The sequence below is a fragment of the Equus przewalskii genome, chromosome 13 (assembly GCF_037783145.1).
Source record: "Equus przewalskii isolate Varuska chromosome 13, EquPr2, whole genome shotgun sequence".
Classification (NCBI taxonomy): Eukaryota; Metazoa; Chordata; class Mammalia; order Perissodactyla; family Equidae; genus Equus; species Equus przewalskii.
Genome location: NC_091843.1, coordinates 58789458 through 58814422, shown reverse-complemented (window position 1 = coordinate 58814422; position 24965 = coordinate 58789458). Strand labels below are relative to the sequence as shown.

The following is a 24965-nucleotide window of genomic DNA, read 5'->3' as shown; positions in this document are numbered from 1 at the left end:
TTGCCATCTAACATAAAATCTCCACGAGTTATGGAGATTAAAATATGGACATATTCAGGGGGCGATTTTCTGCCGAGCTCATTAACTATAAAATGTCTTTCCTCTTTTCTTGATTTTTTTTAAAAAAAACAACTTACTGTTTAAGCAAAGATAATAATATTCTAATGTGGGGCTACTAACATGCAAAAATAAATATGACAATAGCACAAAGGACAAAGAATGGAAAGGAACTATATTTCTCCAAGGTTTCTAAATTTTATGTAAAATGTTATGATATTAATCCTAAACAAATCATGATAAATTAAGGAATCAAACTGTAAGCCATAGAGAAACCACTAAAAATAATAATGATAAAAAATAGTATAGATAGGTAAGACATCAATAGAGAAAGTAAAATGGAGCACCAAAAACATTCAAATAACACAAAGTATAGTAGGAAAGGAGAAACAAACCAACAAAAAATAAATAGAATAAATAGAAAAAAAAGAGCAAGATGGTAGACTTAAACTCCAAAATATTAATAACTACATTAACTGTAAATATACTAAACATTCATTTTAAAAGGTAGAGATAGTCGGACTAGATTAAAAAAAAAAGAACAAGCCCAACTGTATGCTGTCTACAAGAGATGGGCTTCAAATATAAAGACATACTCAGGCTTAAAGTAAGATTAAAAGGATACACCATGTGAGCATCAGAAACATCTAATAGCTATAGACACACACACATACAACACATGTGAGTGTAGTGGACATGAAGAAAGGAGTATTACCAAAACAAAGAGGACACTTCATAATGAGAAAAAGGTCAATTCATCAGGAAGACCAAAAAAACACCACAAGTAAGTATACACCTAATACCAGAGTTTCAAAATAATGTGAAGCAAAAACTGACAGAACTTTAGTGAAACACACAAATCCACAATCATTGTTGGAAATTTTAACATCCCTCTCTCAATAACTGAAAAGAAAAAGAAATCAGAAAAGACATAGACTATCTTAAACAACACTATCAGCTAACTAGATCTACCTGACGTTTCTGGACTACACCCAACGACTGAAGATGTTCATTCTTTCCAGGTCCACCAGATCATTCACCACTAAAGACCACATGCCAGGTCTTAAAACAAGTCTCAATAAATTTCAGAGGATTAAATCTTACAGATTTTTTTTTTTTTTTTTACCACAACAGAATTAAATTAGAAACAGTAATGAGATATCTAGAAAATCCCCAAATGTTTGAAAATTAAACAACACACTACTAAAAAATCCATGGTCAAATAAATTACAAGCAAAATTAAAAATTATTTTGAACTGCGTGCTAATGAAAACAATGCTTATCAAAATATGTGAGATAGTTAAAACAGGGCTTAGAGGGAAACATAACTTTATACTGACAATAAAAAAGAAGAAAGGTTTAAAATCAGAGTCACCTTAAGAAGATGAAAAAAGATGAGCAAATAGAAGACAAAAGAAGTAGGAAGGAAGTAATAAAGAATGGAAATCAATGAAATAGACAAAAGATAACAGAGAAAATAAATAAGACCCTAAATTGGTTCTCCGAAAAGATAGATTAAGAAAAAAATTAAGAGAACACACAAATTGTCAACATCAGGAATGAAAGAAATGATATCACAATAGATGCTAAAAGGATACTAAATAATTATGATGAATAAAGTTTTGCTAACGTTTTTGACAACTTAGATAAAATGAACAAATTCTTTTAAAAACACATATTACCTAAACCTATACCCAACAAGTAGAAAGTCTGAATAGCCCAATATCTGTTAAAAAAAAAAAAAAAAAAGAGTTTGTAAGTTAAAACTTCCCACAAAGAAAATTCCAGGCAGAGATCGTTTCGCTGGTGAATTATATCAAATATTTGAGGAAAGAATCTAGCCAGTACAATAAAGGAAGAAATAAAAATAGAAGGCAAATAAATATTTTCTTTAGAAATAAAGAAAAGCTGTCTCTGTTCACAAACAATGACTACAAAAGTAGAAATTTCAAAAAAGAAAGCTTCTAGAGCTAAGAAGTCAATTTAACAAGGTTGCAGGATGACAAGATACAATATCAGTATTTAAAAAAATCCATTTTACTAAATGCTAACAAATAATTGGAAAATAACATTGTAAAAAGTAAAGTTCAATATCATTAAACTATCAACTATTTAGGATCAAATTTAATAATATAACTGCAATAACTGTACTAAAAACTATGAAATATTGCTGAAAGAAGTTAAAGACTTAAACAGATGCATAAGACATTAATTTTCTTAAAACTGATCTACAGATTCAACGTAATCCTAATCTAAAGCCTGCAGTTTTTCAGCGGGGGGAAGTTGGGGAGACTAACAAGTTGATTCAAAAATTTATATAGAACTGCAAAGGACCTAAAATAACTTAAAATTTTTTGAAAAAAAGAAGGACAAAGTTGGAGAATTTACACTGCCTGATTCAAGTTTTACTATAAAGCTACAATAACAAAGACAACATGGTGGCTTAGAGACAGATGAATAGATCAATGAAACAAAACTGCCCCACATATAAGCAGTCAACTGATTTTCAACAAAGGCCCCAAGGCATTTCAACAAATGGTACTGAAATAACTGGATAAATACCTGGAAGAAAACTTCTCAGTATCTACCTCTACCCCATTAATTCTAGATGGATCACAGACCTAAATATAAGAGCAAAATCTATGAAGCTGCTAGAAAAAGATCTGAGGAAATCTTTCTGGCCTTAGGGTAGGCAAATATTTAAGACGCAAAAAAGCCTAAACTACAAATGAAAAAGATGATGTATTGGTCTTCATTAAAATTTAAAATGTCTGCTCATCAAAACACAATTTAAGAACATGACAAGGCAAACTGCAGCCAGGAAGAAAGTATTCACAACATCCATATCTGAAAAAGAACTTATATCTAGAATATACAAAGAACCCTACAAAAAAAAAAACAAACAATTAAAAATGGGCAAAAACTTGAACAGATACTTTACAAATGAAGATATACAAGTAACTAATGAGCACAGGAAAATGTGGTTACCTTCATTAGTCATTAGGGAAATACTAATTAAAACCACAATGGGATACCACTCCAAGCCCACTAGACTTGCTAAAATTAGCAAGACAGACAAAACCAAATATTGGAATGAATGGGGTGGAACTGGAACACTCATACATTGCGAGTAGGGGTGTAAAATGATAACCACCTCTTTGGAAATCATTTTAGTAGTTTCTTATAAAATTAAATATGGTTAGAATTATGCTCAAACCCAGCAATTGCACGCCCAGTTATTTACCCCAAGGCAAAAGATAACATACTCCACAGGTACACTTGTACAGAATGTCTATAGCAGCTTTTAACATAACAGCAAAAACTGGAAACAATCCAAACGCCCATCAAGAAAAGAATAGATAAACTAATTGTGGTATTATTCAAAAATTTTAACTAAGCACTGATACATACAACATGGATTAATCTCAAAAACATTATGTTGAGTGAAAGAAAGCCAGATTTAAAGAGTATTCTTGTATGCTTACATTTATACAAAGTTTAGTAAGAGACAAAAACTAACCCATGGTGACAGAAGTCAGACCAGTGGTTGTCTATGGGGCGTGGAGCCTGACTAGAAGGAGCATGAGGGACCTCCTGTTATTCTATATCTTGACTGGGGTGATGGACACACTGTACAGACATTTATCAAAATTCATTGACTTGTACACAAGAACAAGAGTATTTCACTGTATGTAATTTCACCTCAAGTTATCTCAATTAAAAAAGAAGTTTATTCCTTAGGCTGTTATATGAATCTCAGATCATTCAATTAAAATAATTAAATTCCCAGGCCCACATATTTGCCCCACAATATAATTGGATATAATTGAATATAATACTCAACAACTTTGGATCATTCTATTTATCAATTTAATTTATAAATGAATTGTTCCATTTATTTACTATTGCTTCCAGTAATATTTTTTGACTTCTTCAAAATTTCTGTATAGAATTTTTCCTAATTTTATTTTACCCCCCCTTTTTTTAATAAATGAAATTTACTATTGGCATTTAATTGAATTTAGAGTGCTTTAGAAATGATTAGAAAAACTGAATGCTGTTTTTAACATTTAATACCAAGTCACCAAACCTTGTGCATTACAAGTCCTCCATAGAAAAAGATGCTACATGGAAAGGGAAAAACATGTGGCAAAAGATTTACCTATGACTATGTTGGCACCTGATCTTAGGGTTCTGTGCCTTTTGGGTAAATTGTCTTCAATGAGGTGTTGATTCATCCAGATCTAAAGCTCTCTTGTTTAAGGGAGCTAGGAGGAGGCAGTAGCCAAGAGGAAACTTTTCATTAACTTTTGCTTTATTTATTTATTTTTTGTGAAGAAGATTGGCCCTGAGATCTGTTGACAATCCTCCTCTTTTTGCTTGAGGAAGACTGTCATTGAGCTAACATCTGTGCCAATCTTTCCTCTATTTTATAAGGGATGCTGCCACAGTGTGGCTTGACATGCAGTGCTAGGTTCACACCCGGGATCCAAACCTGCGAACCCCAGGCTGCTGAAGTGCAGCACATGAACTTAACCACTATGCCACCAGGTGGCCCCTAACTTCTTCTTTAAATGGAACATTCTAGTTAGGTTCCAGAACAAAAACATTATGGAATAATGTGTAAATCTATAATGGTCTACACTGTTTAGTGACTACTTGCAAATTTCCTATTACAAAACAAACAGACATCAATCATTATAATGTATTACTGATAGAAACAAAAAGACAAAACAAGCATCTAAGACTGAGAAGCGTCTCTTAGAGGTACAGAGGGTTCTGGGGTGTACCCTCCGGCGTCCTCTCCTGGCTTCTGTTAACCCGAGCTGGCACCCTTCTGCCTGGCTCCCTCACCTACCTCTACAGTTTGTCTTTACACCCATTCTTCAGCGTCCTTCTACTGCCCTGAGACACTTATCCTTCCTTCCATGTGTAAGCAACACCAGACATCTAACCAACCAGTATCACAAAGGGATAGGTAGTTAGTCCCCACTTATTTTAAAAAAGTATGCTTTGGGAAGTGGGGTTGGGAGTCTAAATCTGAATGATTCACACATTAAAAAAAAAACATATAAACTTGATCAGCCCAAAAGAAAATTAATCTGGGGGACTGGCAATCTCATCGTTACGGGGTAATTGTGTTCACACAAGGCATTGCCTAGCAACGGAAGGAGCAGGCAAATCCCACCATTCGGGTGTAATGAATCACTCACAGACTCCTGCTCACAAATGGTAATTTGATGGGAAGATATTCACATCTGGTTTAATCTGGAACAAGACTTCAGAGAATTCTGCAGACTCAAACCGAGAGAAGCAGCAGGTATTTCACCAATACCCAAGCTCCAGAACAAAGACTATTCCTACTTACTCAGTTGAATGATTGCTTTTGTTTAAAAACAAAACAAAACACGGTTTTGATAGCCTTGTTGTTTATGACATTCTGTTTTGGCTATGCTCCAACTTCGATGGCTTCAGCACAGTTAATGAATGTCACAAATATAAAAAGGTAAATATGACAAACAAACAATGGGATAATCATGGTTGAACTAAATTACTTTAGAAGACCTCAAAGAGACAGCCCAATTTGCCCTACAATCCGCAAGCCACTTCAAGCTCAGTGTTTCTGAATCAAAAAAGAGACCACATACGAGCGAGATCTGTGTCTGGATCGTCTGTTGTTGGAGTCCGCCTGGTTTTTTTCCTTTTGTCTCCTTAATACGGCTTCCCACTGAGGCGCTGAATCAACCATATCATTCTCCTGCCGTATTCTGGAAAGAAAAGACCATTCATCTGAAGTCAACATCCACACACAGTGCTTTGTTTCTCGCTTCGTCCTGCATCTGCTTTTAAAAGTTATCAAATAAGTTATTTAAAAATTATTAAGAAATGAAAAGTTATTTAAGAAGAAGCAACTTCATTAAAATCAGTCAAAGCTAAGAATGTATTAACTGAATTAAAATATCCATAAGTAGATAAGTATATATTATAATACTTATACATAAATTTTACTATATTACGTAGTTTCAGACTTCTGTCTTTGACTTAAAATTTCCCAAGAAAAAGATGTGTCAAACAAAAATTTACCTAAAACATATTTACGTTTTGACTAAACAGTGGTGTCTGCTATAGATCTAATCTTAAATCATGAAACAAAACCATGTTTTTAAATGTACTAAAGTAGCAATGAATAATTTTACTTTGAAATGCTGTTAAAAATTCACAGTAATCATCAAAGTTTTCATGGACAATAGATGCCAGGCACAATTCCCTTGATTTTTTTTTTTGGTGCAGAAGATTGGCCCTGAGCTAAAATCTGTGCCAGTCTTCTTCTATTTTGTATGTGGGACGCCTCCACAGCATGGTTTGATGAGCAGTGTGTAGGTCTGTGCCTGGGATTCAAACCCATGAACCCCAGGCTGCCGAAGCAGAGCACGTGAACTTAACCACTACATCACCAGGTCAGCCCCTAATTCCCATTTTTTAAGATAGAAAACTAGAAAGTACAAAAAGTTAAATATGATGGCATCACGCATTAGCAGCTGAGTAGGCACACACCATTCTGATTCATGCTCATAAGTTGAAAAGGGAATGAAGGTTGAACACTCAGTCTGGTCAGGGGCCAGGCAGGAATGCAAATGAAGGAAATCCAGGGCCGGGGGAAGTGGGGAACATTGGCACCTGCCATGTGAGACCACAAGACAGTGTTACCAAATCCTCTCATTCTTTAAAGATAATCCACAAATCTTGACTTTTAAAGTGAACTTTTCAATTTTAAGTATTGGCAACCAATTCTGAATGTTAAGATACTGTACGTACCTAATAAAACCTATCTATGGGCCACATGACAGAAGTTTTGGATATCTGTTATATCAAGTCTTTCTAATAATGAGGATAAAGAGTTAGAGAAGGGGGAAGCAAGTGCTTAATTAATGAGTAAATATTGTCTGGAATGCACTGCAATGATGCTGTGAAGCCATGAGTATTCCTTGCAAAAATCAAACACCTGTTATCTGAATATTTGACTCTTAATTTATGTGAGTTCTTCAGAAAACTGTTCCAGCGTGTTCATTTCACATGCTGACGCTCCCAGGGTGTGGAAGAACAGTGTGGAATCACAGGGTAAGCATCCCAGTACTGTGACTGCATGAGCATAACTGCTTGAGAACAAAAATGCAAAGAACAGACAAGTTTGGAGTCATTTCTCTCTCTGAACAGATGTCTTTTGGTTGCCCTGTTACAGCACTTAGTACAGACTGTGGGGTGGATATCTGGATTTGCTCATAAATGCAAATCAGTAGATGGGTGACAAATATTCCTTTCACGTATAACTTAACTGGAGACAATGTAAAGCAAATTCAGGTAAAAAAAAGAACAGTACCTTATAGGGAAGAAACCATTTAAATCGCTCTAGATTAAAGAGGAATTATGTTCAATGAAAAATTATCTGTAACATACTTCAAGCCTTTGAACTGTGTATACTTCCTTGCTAAAGCTCTCATTTCTAATAGGTTATTTGAAAATTAACAGGATACAGTCGTAGTATGTCTCACAGATTCAAGAATAGTTCCTTCTCTCATGGCATATACAGAGGAAATTAAAACTGAACATATACTGCTACAAATCTTCCTATTAGAAATACCTGAGGGAAAATATGAGAAGGTATGCTACTTAAGGTCACAATCATCAATTCCCATTTGAAAATGCCATGTAGCATGTACATGTGTCTGTGTGTACACACATATATACACACATACGTATTTTCATAGCCAGAATCTACAACTCTGAGCCATTCTATGTATCATGTGACAGCCAGTAACCCACCAGATCTGCTGTGGGGGAGCAGTTCTGGACACTCCCAGGACCGAGGGATCCAGAGTTAGGAAGAGACAATCAATGGGAAAATGTCAGGTTGGCAAGGAGGTATCTTCCCTCCCACAGAAACCCACACCTCACATTGCCCAGGGACAGACATAAAACCCAGGCCTCCTCACTCCTAATCCTGCACGCTTTTAGATTCTAGCTTTCATTCTGAACTGAACTGGTGCATAGTTCATGGGCAGGACTAAATTTCACAATTTTATTTTATTTTATTTTTTTAAATATTGGCACCTGAGCTAATAACTGTTGCCAATTTTTTTTTTCCTTCTTGTTCTTCTGCCCAAAGCCCCCTAGTACATAGTTGTATATTCTAGTTGTGAGTGCCTCTGGTTGTGCTAGGTGGGACGCCGCCTCAGCATGGCTTGCTGAGCAGTGCTATGTCCACACCCAGGATCCGAACCGGTGAAATCCTAGGCCACTGAAGTGGAGGGCACAAACTTAACCACTCAGCCACAGGGCCAGCCCAAAATTTCACAATTTTAAATTTAACAGGAAGTCAGCATCTTTAAATATTTTTGAGAGGTCAAGCCTACCAGCAAGGCTGAGGCCTGACTTAGGCAAACATACTTTTCCCGAAGGACAGACATTTAAAAAGGAAGCACAATTAGTGTATGCTCGTTCTCTTCTATTGGGGAATTTAGCTGGTTACCTTCATCCTCCACTGCACCCTGATAATAAAAAATTAAAACTCCTGAGACAAGAGCACACATATTTCCTGTACCTTGCTAGTAATAAGAACTAAATCAGAAAGAATCTCAGACTATGGCACATACCTTTAACTTTTATTTTTCTAATCAAAAAGTCTAAAGTGAGGGCAGTGAAACCCTGTCAGTTAATATCCTTGTGACCCACATGTTCCAAAGACAGATGCCCTCTACTGGTGGTACTGATTCATAAATATTCCAACAAGGTGCATTAAAAATGTAAGTCTCACTGGAAAGTCACAACAGAAGCACATCTTCCTGAGTAACGGGTGGTGTGGCTGCCTTAGTCTGTAATGAAGTTTGAAATTACATCCTTACAAAAGGCCTCTGGTTAATGGTGCCTCATTACAAGAATGGAAGTGTCATTTCGCCTATCGAGAAACTGCTCCAGAAAATACACGTGCTATATGTGGAAAGGAAAAATCCTAGCCCTAGAAGCAAGTATACTGTAACACTCAGTCCTTAAGAGGCAGGAGTTAACTATTTTGTTTATGTATGAATGAATAAAGGAAGCTTTAAATGTGAAAGATGTCTCCTATAAGGATTCTGCCTTGTAGGTCTCATTTATTGTTAGATGTGGGATATACAAGCATTGCTTTTTGCTCTTCTCCTGCTATATGTTAATTTTGATGTAGGGATTTACATTATGAAGAATAAAAACACTGCAAGTGTTGGATCCACATACCACCTTTTAAAAAGTCAAAATACGTTCTTATATCACTGATAGAAATGAAAGTCTCAAGGAGAAAAGAAGAGTCCATCGTAATTTACATTGGGGATGTATTCATTTTCAAATGTTGCATTTAAAGGTGAACCTCAAAAATGCTGTTTCTTTCTGATATCCTTCAATGCAATAACTCTGCATTTATCATATGTTGTCTATTTCCTCATCTACAACTACGGAGAGTTAATACTTGGGTGGGAAGTCTTATCATAACAAGGCTTTTGTTTTTTAACTAACGTATAAGGAAGAGGGTTGTTTCAGAAGAGAGCATATCTCAATGATGTTTCAGAATAGGAGAATTCTAATACATTTCTTCCAAGTCTTACCAAGCTTCAACACCCCACTTTTTCAGACTATCTACGCAATTTAGCTTTTAACTGCATTTGATACTTAAAGTTTGCAAGAGGTTTTGAAGATGAAATGCCATATAATCGTTTGGTAACAATAATGAAGATAATGACTCTTCCTAGTCTCTTCTTTCCTGTCTTCCCAATTACAATTCTACCTCTCCTGCAAAATTCTTCACCTTACCAAACGAACCCTTGTGGGTTTTACTTTGCCCTCTACGTTTATCTGGGCAATTTTGTTCCTAACAAGACCTTCCTTTATATCTGTTCTTAATTCACTTATCAGTCATTGAGATAAAGGCCATGTTTAATGCTAAACCTGAGAAATCGTACGGACCAAGTGTATAATGAAGCTTCAAGATGATACGAGAAATACACGTTGCTCCTGAGTTCTGCCTGGTTCTAGTTCTGCCATTGTCGGACTTAGAGACCCTGGGCACATCACTTATCTTCTTTGGTCAGGCAAAGATCCTTTCTAGCTTTAAAATTCTCTGTTTCTCTATTTGTTTTATTTCCAAGCCAGCCAGACATGAAACAAACCTCTACTCCTCAGCTATAGCACAGCTTTCCAGACAATTACTTCATATGGCCATTCCACTGCTAATATTAAATCTGCAGGTCCCAACTGACTGTGGACTTGTGTTTCTCATCAACCACACTCATTTTTGGATCACCTGCTATAAACCAATCTTCATTTTTTTTTTTCAGTAGTTTTTCTTCCCCAGGGAAATTTATGTTGGTTTCAGGCATCTGTCGACGTACTCCCCGAAGACCAGCAAGCAAAAAATTCATTTGCTTTTCCCACCTTCCCCCACCATCAACAAATTATTCTTATTTGCTCTTAAAGGTGCTTCTGTCTCTTCCACTTACTCCTTATGCCCTCCCTAGTAAAATGGGCTACCTTTGGTGCAATTTCCCTTTCCAACTCTCCTTCTATTTTCATAATTTTTCAACCTGCTTGATCTCACTCCCTAATCTGACAGCATTCCTCAGCGGCTGCAGCTCTGCACTTCCACAGCCATCTCTGTCAACTTTGATTATGCTCTGGAAGCCCTAAATCACCCGAATCAAATGTCTAACTCTTGATGGGACTTATTAAAGTGGAAATCAGAAGCCCTTGCAATCTGTAGCCTGGTGAACACTGTCTGTTTCCATTGGCTTTACATGGATGGCTGTCTCCATAGCCACAATTCTTACCTTGTTTGCAGCCCTACCTAAATCAGGGACAGGGCAGTAGAGAATGCCTGCAAGGAAGCAGTTACCTATTTTCAGGCTATAGAAAAGAAAGGACCACTGGTTTAAGTTTGCTATCACCCAAAACACATTTTTTCCCCAGGGCACGGGGACAATAATGTTCTTTTTTTTTTTAACCACTCTAACAACAACAAAACGGTACCAAAATCATGATCTTCTAAGATTTGCCCTACTCAGATGTATCGCCCCTGTTAGCTGCAGTGCCACAGAGGACAATTTCTTCTTCTTTTTTAGAAAAATAATATAAAAGACCCTGTGGAACATATTTAAAATATTTAAAACCATCTCAATCCATTATTCAGATACAGGTTCAAAAAGACATCTAAAAGGCAGGAAAAAACTCTAACAACATTTGTGGCAGAACAAATTAATGTTAGAAACACTGACTTCTTTTTTTGCTAAAGGGAGCCGGGCCCTGTTTTACAGATAGAACAGGGACTTCAGACAACACTGAGCAGTGCGGACCGTTCTCATTAGTCTAATAGCACCTGCCTATGCAGGCACTTTCTCCTCTTCAAAGCACATCATTATCTCCGGGATCTTTACAAACCTCCTGTGAGGTGGGCAGGGCAGGTATTATTCCACTTTGCATATGAGAAAACTAAGATTCAGAGGATAAAGTAACCAGCTCCTAGCCACAGACCTCTTCAAAGCAGGGTCAAATTCATAATGCAGGCTCCCTAATTCTTTGTTCTGTGCTCTGCTGCACCTGCATGCACACACACATGTGCACACACACAGCCTCACATACATAACTCATGTGTTTATGAGGCAAACATCCCAGAATAAAATTAGAGAAAGGTCCAAATGGTCCCCTGTTGCCAATTTATTCTAGTCCTGCTCTTACCCCAAGCTTTTCTCATTTCTTACTCTTAATCCTTACCAGGCTCCAAAGTTACTTCCACTTTTATGCTTATGCAAAAAACACCAGACTATTTCTCCGAGTCCCTGACCCCTACCTGCTCCAAATCTCCCACTTCAAAATCCTAAAAGCCTAGCAACACATCAAAGCTAATGACTGAGTAATTCACAGATTCTCCCCAGTGAATGCTCCAAGGACTGCTGATTTTCATGAATAGCACAAAGGATATTTTGCAGATCAGTTTCTTTGAATGTGAAGGATATTTTATATTAAGTTCAAGGCATTTTCAGGGAAAGCTGGTTTGTGAAACGTTTCACTCTGATAAGGGTACTTCCTAGGCCCTCCTTCAACATACACCCTGGGCAAGTCCCGAGCGTGGCCTATAGGCTCAAACCTCTAGACACCAGTTGGCTGACCCTTCTGATCTCAGGTACAAGATTCAAAATTCTAACTAGTGAAAACTAATACAATCTAATATTCACATAGATCATTAACGTCATTCTGCCTTGTACTTGGTATTTTCCCAGTCTGATGAATTTAATTGAACCAATTATTTCACAAATCAGTATAGGAAAGTAATTTTAAGCATTTTAGTTTTTAATCCCACCAGTAAACTGAAATATCAATTTCATTTCCCACTATCCACCTGCCCTTCACTATTTAAATCATAATGATCACTTCAGAAGTTTCTGGGGGTCACATAGTCACCCCCTTAAGAACCTGTTAAAAGCTACAGACTCTATCAACAGAAAATTGTACACTTGGAAACACACAGAACTTTACAGACAATTTCATAGGGTTATGAGACCCCTAAAACCCACCCATGGATCAGAGGATAAGAATACCTGGTCTAAAAATAACTAAATATGTACAGATAGGGAAAGTGAGAGAATGGAAGATGGGACTAAAGGAAAAGGGGAAAAAGCTGGAAAGGGGTAAGGAGATGAGGGACAGGCAAAGAAGAGGCCCAATTTCAAACTTAGATACTGAACTGTGTGGTTTTATACCCCAAAGTGCCCTCATCTCTTAGATTTCATTTGATTTTTACAGTAACTCATTCAACAAAAAAGATTATACACCTCACTTTAACGATGAGAAAACTAAGATTTAAACTGGTTACAAGAGTTGCCCAAGGTCAAACACCAGTACCTGGCAGAACCACAACCCTGACCCACAACCTCAGGAGATTGTAACATATCATTGGCTCCTAAGTGGAGACAGAATTCAGAGAAGACAGAAGAAAGGAAGAAAGAGTGGGAAAGAAGCCAAGCAAAGAAGAAGAAAGGAACCGAGTGAGTAAAGATAAAGTGATAGATTTAAAAGGGAGGCCCAAGAATAGAGATGATGAGGAGGAGACAAGTAGAGACACTAGAGGGAAACAAGGATTTTATGTCACCTTAGATGTTATAACAAGAAACTGTGCTGCAACTTCCAGCTAGTTATAAAAAGGGAGTGAAACACTATCTTCTCAAACTTCAATACCTAGAAAACTATAGGATACTCATCCACATTATGAAAACAGTAAAGAAAGAACAACTGACGTGGAAAGCGGGGGAAGACAGGCAGACAATCCCCCGAATCAAGGGGGAGCTGAGGCCTCCTGCGGGTGTAGGAAACAGCATGGGATGAAACCCTGCAGTTAACGCACAGCTGAGAAAAGAGCCCTCACAAATCTGGCCTCGTTGGTTCTGGACACAAAGGTGAGAGAAGCAGGTTTATCTACAGTTACATTTTTCTAAAATCGAAACTAAACAAAACAACAATCTTTGTTTCTAACATTAGCATTCCAGGGTTGGTGTGGATTATGATTTTTTTAATGGTTGTTTAAAGCCCTAACTACTGCTTTAGATAAAGTTGATTTCTAAACATTGTTTTATTAACTTTTCTCTTCACACAAAATGAGAGATGTTTAAAGTGTTATCTCTGGGAACAGCAAAGCAGCTTATGCTCCAATAGGTAGACTTGGTGAGAAAACACTATTTCCAGAGAGGCCTCAAAACCTAACAGGAAAGATTTCCTTATGTTAAAAAAAAAAAAAAAAAATCCAGCAAGAAGGAATGGGGCAAAGGGAACAACATCCTGAAGACCACACACACTCTCCAGAAAGTAAACCCAACTCTGTCTGGGCTCCCCCAGAAAGAAACATCGTGGGCTTCAAAACCGTGTGTGAAAAGCAAATCTGCGTGGTCGGCACCCCTCTTTCCTAGGGGCAGGCTCTGGTTGCGAAAGTGCTGAAGCATCCGGGGCTGAATTTAGCGACCTTGCTGGCAGGAAGCAGAGCATCAGCAGGTTCAAGATTCGGTTTGCCTCATTCTAGGGTTACCAGAGTCCTTTAACAAAAGCACAGAGGATGCTGCCGAGAGCTTGGCTGGGTCACACTCTTGGCTGAAGTAAGAAAGGACGAATGAGGTTGAAGAGATCCATCCTCTCCCCTAAAAAGGAGTCTTTTGCACAAGTAGGATGTCAGACACCAAGAGACAACCCTTCATCACGGACACAAGACATATTGGGACCATTAGCAGGGCTGTAGTTTAAATATTCAGATCTAGGCATCCTGATGTGGAATGAGTGGGTTCTGGCAAAATTTAGAAGGTCAATGATAGGATAGAAGGGGTTGGCAGTAGCACAGCATAACGGGTAAGTGGCACCCAGAGACAGTGTGATGTGTGTGCACCCTCTTTCCCTGCACAGTGTCACCTGCTGCACCAGAATTTTCAGGAATGGGGATTAGAACTGGAAGACATATTTCTTCCTGTGCCTACTTTTTGCTATGCCCCTGAGAGCTAGCCTCTGGACCTCATCTTTTACAGATAAAGGCAACTTATGTAACCCTAGGGCAGTCTTTCTGCAGGTAAAATAAATGAGTTTGAAAGCCTTTGTGTCAGAGCGTGTTTTGAAAGTGATTTCTCACTAATAGCCTTACAAAGCACACTGGCATTTAAACATTCAGAACCACCATCAGGCTAAAACATACTATTTATACAGTACAAAGAAAGCCGACCTAAAAAATTGCTCATGGGGGCAGGGGAAGAAACTCTTGAGGGAGAAAGCCCCTATAAGAAACACTGAAGCCGGGGCAACTAGATCAGCAAGGAGCTATTTAAGGATTCGTCGGCAACCTTCAAATAGCGTTTCACTTTTAACAGCAAATGTCACCATGAGCACTTCTGGCCCCAAAACACACTGTTTTTAAAAAGACCACCTTCTGACAACTTGAGACTAGAGCATCTCCAAGCACATCTTAGAATACTGCAAGCAAAACAGAAATACATTTGTTAAGATACTAGCTTGATCAATACGCACAAAATACGAGGGGAAAAAGTGGGATTTTTTTTGTTTTTTGCATTGTTTTGTGTTGTTCGTGCAGATACTGAATTTTAGAGCAGGAAGAGGGTACCTGAGGGAGAACTACTCTTCACAATTGGGTTTTTTCAGATGAAGAAACTGAAATCGTTTCCTTGAGAAAGGTGTCATAACACACTGAGATCTCACCTCTCTCTAGTGTGATTCCAGCCCCTAAGAATGCTCCACACTGAAAGCTTTCCTAAGAAAATGGTCCACTCCTACAATGCTGTCTGGGCTATTATTACAGAGGCTTTGTAGTTAGAGAGGGAGGCCGACTCAACGAGTGCCGAGCACAAGGGTTCCGAGCACTAAAGAATCTTGGAGATTATCTCATCCGACTTCCTCATTTACAGAAGAGAAAAAGACAACCCAGAAAAGTAAGGCAACCAGGCCAGAGTTCCACATCAGGTGACAATGGGTTTCCCCAACAGTGGCATTACTGACATTTTTTGGATCACATAGTTCTTTGTTGTAGTGGGCTGTCCTGTGCCTTGTAGGATGTTTAGCAGCATCTCTGGCCAGCAGCAATCCCTCCACCCAACTGTGACAATCAAAAGTGTCTCAAAACATTGCCAACTATCCTCAGGGAGCGGAGCGGGAGGACAAAACTGCCCCCAGTTGAGAAGCACTGGGTTAGAAACTGGTGCAACCAGCAACCAAATCCTTCACACTCCCAAACTGGGGCTCTTTCACTACGTGAACACTTGTTTTCAAATAAATAGTTTGGAATTAGGAAGAACTGATTAATGCATTAAGCCATCACTAATACTGATTACATGCTCTTAAAAATAGTCAAAGGTACGAACTAACTGCATTTAACCATCTAATTGCGTGTGCCTGACATGAATATAAACACATATTTGCATGTATATCTACATGAGGCTGAAACTTTGAAATCTATGAAACAATGAATCTCTTATTTTTGGTTGGGCAAAATACAGTAATGTCGTGTTAAAAGATACTTTGGGGAGAATTCCCTCCGCAAATGGTAAAATTTCTTACCACTCAAACAAATTCACTACACATTGTACATAAATATAGATCTTTTTTTTTAATTAACAAGAAGGAAACTCATTCTCAAGTTGTTTAATCATCTTATAAAGATAAGAAACTCAGTGCAAAGAGCTAAGGTTTCCTAACAATGTGTCAAAATGGTGCCAGATTCCTTAAATACAGATGAGAATATCAGGCTTAAAAGTACATAGAATACACAGCTTCTGTCACCAACAGCAGCCTCTGATTTCGGAGTTCCAGTTAGCTATGATATTCCAATATTACCTGTTTCTCTTTTTCCGGTGTTCTCTGTTAGAGTTTTCTGATTCACTACCGCTGCTTGTGTTACAGCGTGAGCGCGACCTGAAGACAAAATGACAAGAGTAAAAGAAAAAGCCCACCATGTGACAGATAAAAAATTTCAGAAAGGTTCACATTAGTTCTTTAGAATTAATTTTGCAGCAAAATTTCTAATCCAACTATAAGTAGCTGTATTATCCCTCTCCTAGTCGGTGTTTCTCACTTCAGTCAGACATGAATAAGTCTACAGAAAGGTGAAAGCAGATTAAGGCGAACATCACCATGCACCCAGACAGGACCACAAAATCAAGCGCTTCCAACAGAACCCTGACAGCGCAAAGCTACAAGCCCCGGTGGTGGACTAAATATGGACACCAAGTCCTGTCAACCCCACCCCACATGAAGAGAAGCAGAGTTTATCCCTGCCTCTTCAATTTGTGCTGGTCCTGTGACTGGTTTTATTAACACAGTGAGGTGGACGGGACACTCTTGCCAGCTCCCGGACTATCACCTTAACAGGGCTGGTAGCTCCTGCTTCCTCACAGCCGCCATCTCAAGAAGCCTAGGCCACCAGGTGGAGAGACCAAGGAGAGAAAGAGAGACCCCAGGCCTCTTACTCATTCTCCCGAGACGCCAAACATAAGAGAGAGAGGCCTCAAATATTCCAGCCTCGCCTGCCATCCAACTGCAGCTCTACGGGGACCAGCAAGACTAGCTACAGAATGGCTTGTTCAGCCAGCAGACAGACAGGAGTCCCCCCTTATCCAGGGTTTCAGTTACCCATGGTCAACTGAAGTCTGAAAATATTAAATGAAAAAGCCCAGAAATAAACAATTCATAAGTTTTAAATTGTGTGCCATTCTGAGTAGTGGGATGAAATCTTGGGCTGTCCCACTCAGTCCTGGTGGGACAGGAATCATCCTTTTGTCCAGCATATCCACGCTGCGCACGCTACCCGCCTGTTAGTCACTTAGTAGCCGTCTCAGGTATTAGATCTACTATCGCGGCACTTGAGTTCAGGTAACCCTTACTTTACTTAATAATGTGTAAGAGTAGTGACGCTGACAATTCAGATATGACAAAGAGAAGCCTAAAAGTGCTTCCTCTAAGTGAAAAGGTGAATGTCCTCGACTTAATAAGGAAAGAAAAAAAAGTACACTGAGGTTGCTAAGATCTATGGTAACTTTTATTACAGTATACTGTTATAATTGTTTGATTTTATTATTAGTTATTGCTGTTAATCTCTTACTGTGCCTAATTTATAAATAAAACTTTATCATAGGTATGTATATATAGGAAAAAACATAGTATAGATAGGATTCAGTACTATCCACAGTTTCAGGCATCCACTGGGGGGTCTTGTAACATATCCCCCATGGATGGGGGGAAGCACTGTATACAAGATATATATGGTCATTGTGGCTTTAAGCCACCAAGTTTTGGGATGGTTTTAACGTAGCAACAGATAACCAAGGCAGCGCCTCTGAGATACAAATGAGCAGAAAAAAAGAGAAATGGCTAAAGATGCTACAGCATGGAAGACTGAGGACAAGCTGAAGCCAAAATGGATGTTTGAAAGTTAAAAAAAAATTTAATACTCTTAAAGCAGCCACTAATAAAAGCAACAAAGAAAAAATTCCACACTCTTGCTTCAACTCTGAGTGGTGCTAATCTGCCAACCCATCCTCCCTCTCCCTGACCCTCCTCCATTTTTATTTTTTTACCTCCTCCTTTGCTTTAGATCCGAGTCTTCACCACTATTATGGGCTTTCCTATAAAAAACAAATAAACGAAGATATAAAAGAAAATAGAAGATTATCAGTTGGCTAAGAAAAGCCCACCAAAATGAGCTGCACTTCAGTTAATTCCTTTCTGTTACACATTGATTCACCAAACATTTAAATCACACATATATGCCCAGCCCTACGATAGGTCCCAGAAATAGAACATAACACCAACTGGGCTCAAGAAGCCAGTAACCCAGTGGGGGCTGCAAACAGTCTATAAATAACAATGCACAACATGTCTGCTACGTTCCATTCATCCAATGATGGGGTGAGCCTGCAGGTCCTGGGTCTGCAATCTGCCAAGTTCTGCCATACTTGACTGATGTCAGCTCTCACTTGGATGCCCTTTCCAACACTCTGGCCTCCAAGTCCCTTGACCTTTTCTCTAATAACCTCTTCACAATAACTCAGCGACCCACATCATGGTCACACTTTGGACTTTATCATCTGTAACCACCTTCAAACACTTGGCTTTCTGACCACAGTCTCCTCTCCTTCCTATTTACCAATCCTATCCACCTTCACACAGCTTTGAGGGGGCATCCTGGTGAAACGTGCAGGCTCTGGAGCCAGACAACGTGACTCCCATCTCCTCCACTGATGAGCTGTGTGATTTAAACATATTACTTCTCTTCTCAGTCCTCGGTTTTAACAGAACCTCCCACAAAGTGTTGTTATGGGGATAAAATGAATTAATACATTTAAAATGCACAGAGTAGGACCTGGCTCATTGTAAGCTCTTAATAAATGTTAGCTGTTATCATTATTGCATATCCAACCACTTCCACTCTACCCTCCTTTGACCTCAACAGGACTACTGGTCTATGGACCTTTCTACTTTCCATCAGCTTTTTTTCTCCTTTCTTCATTCCCTCACTGACTCAGCTTAGATTTCCATCATATCAATAACATGCAGGCCAGTACTCAAAACTTCCTTCAAGTCCCTGTTTTCTGTTCAGTCTTTTTGGCAAGACCCCAAGCGTGGGTGCATCCAACTATCCAGGTTCTCTGGCCCAGACTTCAACAGCTGGCTGAGCAGTGCTGGAGGGAGTTACACAAAAGAGTATATGTTACACTACAAACCCATGTTCATAAACCTCAAATGGATCCAACACAGCCCAACAATCATACCACCTTTCTCTGATCTAAGTACTTTCTCTGTTTCTGCAAAGCAGTTTCAAACACTTTTCACCTTGCAACCTTCTGATGCGTCATACCTCCGCTTCAGCAGATGACTTTGTTTTCTCCTTCCAAAGGAAAAAGGAGCCATCAGGTGGCAACTCTTTCATCTTCCTGTTACCAAAAATATGACTTACCAATATCTCCCTCTGTCATTCACAGATCTGTCCTTACAACTAAGGTCAGTCCCTCCACCTGTGCTGTATGGGTCCCATCACCTCTTATCTTCTCAATGACTTTCATTAACTACCCTCCTATCTCTCACATATATTCAACTTGTCCTAATGGAAAATTCTTTTACCAGTTTTTCAGATTGTCAAGTCCTTCCTAACAGACACTGACTTTGACTCCACACCCCCCTTCATCTACTTCGTCTCTCCTCTCTCCTTCAAAGCCAAACTTTCTAAGAGAGGCGTCTAAGTCCCTTTTCTCCACTTCCTCACCCTCGATTATGAAGTGCCTTTGTACTCTGATTGGGGCAGACGTGACTCTTTAATGCCCTATCATAACTTACGTTCCCCATTTCCCCAATATTCTTATATCAAATAATGTAACATTGATATGTCTCTGTCCTTACACCAAATTTTTCGATAACTATTTAGTATAAACACAGTTATATAAATACTCTTCACAGATGATCCATATAGCATTCAAGGAATACAATTTCATTCTTGTACAGGTTTTACAACTTTCTTAGAGATGATAATTGCCTAGTTTTCTATGTACCTATCGGTTGCTTAGTCTTCCTTGTGCTTATCATTATTTCTTCACGCAAACTCTGAGAGAGCTGCAAAACCCCCCCTGAGATGGACGAATACTCAGGTAATCTGAAACTTCCATTTCCATCCCTCTTGGAGCTCTCTCCACCCTCCTGCTCACATCTGGACCATTTGCTCTCTACTACTGCTACACAGATGTTGCTTTGATGAATTCCCTTCACCATGATCCAGGGAATTCCTTTTGCTTCTTTGCATGATGGGTCCCATATTTCTAGGTCTCACGGCTTCTTGTCTTGGTTTTGGTGGAACATATCTTCCAGTTGTTAACAGAGAAAATTTGCATGGCAGGTATATTTTTTTCAGAGCTGGAATTTCTTTTTTTTATTTCTCTCTCTCTCTCTAACTAGTTTAAGCTGGTCAGTGGTGGTGTTTTTGGTTTTTTTTTTTTTGGAAGATTGGCCCCTGAGCTAAGATCTGTTGCCAAACTTCCCCTTTTCTTTTTTTCTCCCCAAAGTCTCCCAGTACATAGCTGTAGATTCTAGTTGATCCTTCTAGTTCTTCTATGTGGGATGCCGTCTCAGCAGGGCTTGATGAGCAGTGCTAGGTCCACACGCAGGATCCGAACTGGCAAACCCCAGGCCACCAAAGCAGAGTATGTGAACTTAACCACTTGGTCTTGGGGCCAGCCCCTGGAATTTCTAAAATGTCCTTATTCTATACATGGAATCCTAAACTAAAAATAATCTTCCTTTGGGGTCAGCTTGATGGTGTAGTGGTTAAGTTTGTGCACTCTGCTTCAGTGGCCCAGGGTTCACAGGTTCAGATCTCAGGCAGGGACATACACACCACTCACCAAGCCATGCTGTGGCAGTGATCCACATACAAAACAGAGGAAAATTGGCATGGTTGTTAGTTCAGCAACAATCTTCCTCAAGCAAAAAGAGGAAGATTGGCAGATGTTAGCTCAGGGCCAATCTTCCTCACCAATAAAAAAAGAAATCTTCCTTCAACATTTTGAAGGCAATGCTTCATTATCTCCTTTCTCTGATATCACTGTTAAGTATTCCAATGTCACCATTCTGATTTGTCACCATTTGTGAACAGACGTTTTTTTCTCTCCCACCTTCCAAGTTTTCCAAGTCTTAAAAATTCTCTCTTAATCTAGAATCTTTTGAAATTTAATGATAATGGATCTTGCTATGGATCTAGTTTTTCAATCTGTTATGCCAAACACTCTGTGGGTACTCTCTATCTATAAAGTAAGTTCTGGGATATTTTCTTGCAATATTTCTTTCATAGTTTCCTCTCCTACATTTTCTGGGGGCTTTTTTCTTTTCTTTTTTTTTTTTCTGCTTTTTCTCCCCAAACTCCCCCCAGTACAAAGTTGTATATTTTAGTTTTGGGTCCTTCTAGTTGTGGCATGTGGGATGCCGCCTCAGCATGGCCTGACGAGTGGTGATGTCCATGTCCAGGATCCAAACCAGTGAAACCCTGGGCCGCCAAAGCAGAGTGCACAAACTTAACCACTTAGCCATGGGGCCGGCCCCTGTGGGCTTTTTTCTTAGAAATTTTATTAGCTGAATGTTTGATATCCAGGTTTGATCCTTTTTATTCATATTTCCATATATTTGTTTCATTTTATTTTTGTTCTACTTTGGGAAAGACATCCTTAACTTCATCTTTCAAACCCTCCATTGATTATTTTAAATTCTGCCACACAAATTTCAAGTCTAAGAACTTTTATTCACTTTCCCTTGCTATTAAATTTTTCATTTTTCTAAAAATAATAATTATACTTTTTAGAAATTTTTGTTTCTTATATTGTGTGTATTTCCTGTGAGTCCCCCCACCCCAACACACACACACACACACAGACTCTTTCCTAATTGATTGTTTCGGTCTCTGTCTTTCCACACAGAGGCCATCCTCCAAGGTGACTACAGCGCTCTCTTCATATTTAAGCATTAGGCACTAAAAAGACTGGAACCCTCTGGATGGTGCAGAGCATGTTAACTGACAGCTTCACTGTAATGTGGAGCAAACTAATGGGGCTAGTCTGAACCACTTCATTGGAGGATCTTTTCCAAATTGGTATCTGTAGGTCTCCTCTTTGTATCTATCTGTCCATTTGCTACAGCGAGATTCTCTAATCTCATTCCTGGGAGATATAAGCCTGGCTTCTAGCATTCTGGTAATAAAGAGAGAAGGGAGCCATTTAGTAAACAAATATTCACTCTCTTGATTTTTCCTAGGGATACAATTTCTCTGTCTCAAGTTAAATAAATGCTGGAGTTTGTCACAGCTCTGTCACTGGCTTTGTCTTCGCATTTCTATACTAGCTATCTAGACAGCCTCATCTCTAGTTCAGATTTCAGTTAATATTTTTGAGAAATTTTATTTCAGTCCAGACAGCTAATCCAGCTCCTGACTTATCTCCAACAATCCATGTGGATCCTGCACTTGGACTTCTCCAAGGCACCACAAACTCAACATATCAAAAACCAAACTCAGAGTTGTCCCTCTCAAGCCTGTAATGTCCTGGTGATTCTTATTTCAGTGCATCACACAAAGTCGTAACTGTACATGTATTTGTGTGATTCGTATATTTCTTCCGGAGATTGTAAGTTCCCAAAGGGTAGAGACTTTGTCTAGTGTTGTTTAACACAGGGCCTGGCATGAAGCAGGCACTCAGTAAACATTTTTGAGTGTAAAGATCAATAGGGGCGAAAATAAATTGTAATGCCAGAAGGTACGCTGGCTTTCTTTTTCTGGAACAGAAATGTTTAAACCAGCAGCTTTAGAGTCCCCATGAACCTGGAAAATTATATGATGATTTGTATGTGTATTTAATTACGTATTTTTCCCCTAGGGAATGAATCCAATATTTCATCTGATTCTCAGAGTTTTGTCACCCAAAAAGGTTAAGAATCAGTGTTCTGGACTCGGCCAGAATTTGATAGCTGTATCTATCCAATGATAAACAACTGGAAAAATATGAAATTTTGACATCTTTTGCAAAACATGTTATCCTGGCATCCATTGCAAAATAGACTTTCCTCTTATTAAATTTAAGTCCTTGAGATTCTTCCATACTGATGACAAATCTTGGTTTTAAATGTCAGTTAAACCAGCTAGGGATTGGTACTCCAGGGCAAGGTAAATATGTGTGACGACAAAACAAGACTGAGAAGGACGGGACATTTATATGGTATATATAGTGGAAAGAAAACAGAATAAGCTTTAGCTCTTCTATGCCAACACACAGCAATGGCTAGTCTCCTCAAAACACTCATGCCCAATAAGAGACTTTTCAAGTGACACACAGAACTAGACACAAGGTTCTATGGCTGCTCAGACAAAAAGATTCTCTTTCCTATAAATCAAAATAGACTTTCCTCTGGATGGTGCCAATGAAAGGATCCTGTATCCACTCACCACAATTACTTCTCTGTAAAACACAGGAAGCCAGCAGAAAATGTATCTCATTACAGAAGTCATTAAGTCTGGATTGGGGAATGTATATGCTTCAAACTACTTCAAGCAATTAGTTTGGAAAAAAATAATGTAAATTTTGGTATATTTTAGCAAAACTTGATAAATGCATTTTCAAATATATTAACACAAAAGGACCATCTGCTCAATATGTGTAATTATTTTATTTAGGGAATGCTAACCAAGAACACTAATAATTAAAGATGAAAAACTATAAAAACCTATTTAATAATAATCATACAGTGCCAAATTCTTAATATATTTAGTTATTCCCACCACCCACACCCTCTCAACATACATATACACACAAATGCACTTTAAAGTGTTTCCCAGTGGTGTTGCCTTGGTTTTAAATGTTGTCCAAGTCGAACCAATTGTTGGTAGGGAAGGAGGGCAGGAAATCATTCTCCTTGCCTTATCTAAATGACAGTTCATCATCCCTGCCTTTTTCAGATGTACAGACCTGGATCCAAATCCCAGATGTGTCATAAAGGACAGTTACTGTCATCCCCAAGCCTCAGTTTTCTCAAGTGTAAAAGTGAGATGATAATGCTGGGCCAGGTATTTTTCCATTGGTACTCAGCCCCATCCTGACCCATCTATAGTCTCTCCTGTATTGCCAAGACTGGAAGTCTGAAAATTACATTTTCCTGGACTCCTTCACCAGCTGGGTTCCACTTATGGAAGCAATCAGGAGAGATCTGATGGGAGGAGAAAAGCGGAAGTGATTCTGCTTCTGGCAGTACCTGAGGCATCCACTCTTGCACTCCTGAGAAGTGGGGGTGCCACAGCATTAGCTACAGTGGTGGTACCTCCAGTAGTGGCAGCAAGAGTAGGTCCAACAGTGGTGGTGCCCACAGCAATGTCAGGAGCAAGCACAGGCTCACGAGGGCCACCTCAAAGGCAGAAGCAGCTTCAGGATCTCTGGGTAACACCCCTTCCTTTCTTTTATTCCTCCAGCCCAGGGGCAGTACAGCATCCAGATCTCAGAGTTGCCCCACTCTCTGCCTTTGTTCCTTCAATCCTAGTCATACTGTGCACCAATACCTTGCATTAATCCCTCTCTGCTGGAAATGGCTAGTGACTGAATGATACAAATGCCAATTTCTATAGGGCTATTATAAGGATCAAATGAAATAACATAGAGTAAGCAATTTGCTCAGTACTCGGACCATGATATATGTCAACTACTATTCCATTATCCTATCTAATCACTGCTGGTCATCCTTTAGCTCGCCTTTTCAGTCCTACTAGGTCAGGAGACATAGACCTTTCTCTTCTTAACCATCAAAAGATTTCAGTGAAGTTGGACCTGGGTTGAGAC

The 24965-nt window shown here is 38.9% G+C and overlaps 1 protein-coding gene across 5 annotated transcripts in view; it reads right to left on the bottom strand.

Annotated features, from left to right (window-relative positions):
- EPB41L4A (erythrocyte membrane protein band 4.1 like 4A) overlaps window positions 1–24965 on the bottom strand; it is a 249202-nt gene that overhangs the window by 17014 nt on the left and 207223 nt on the right. For all 5 annotated transcript variants that reach the window (XM_070571296.1, XM_070571297.1, XM_070571298.1 and 2 more), the window contains 3 exons: window positions 18189–18236; window positions 16450–16527; window positions 5706–5825 (listed from right to left, as the gene is read on the bottom strand). In XM_070571296.1, the coding sequence (XP_070427397.1) occupies window positions 5706–5825; window positions 16450–16527; window positions 18189–18236 (246 nt within the window). The remainder of the gene's footprint in view (window positions 1–5705; window positions 5826–16449; window positions 16528–18188; window positions 18237–24965) is intronic.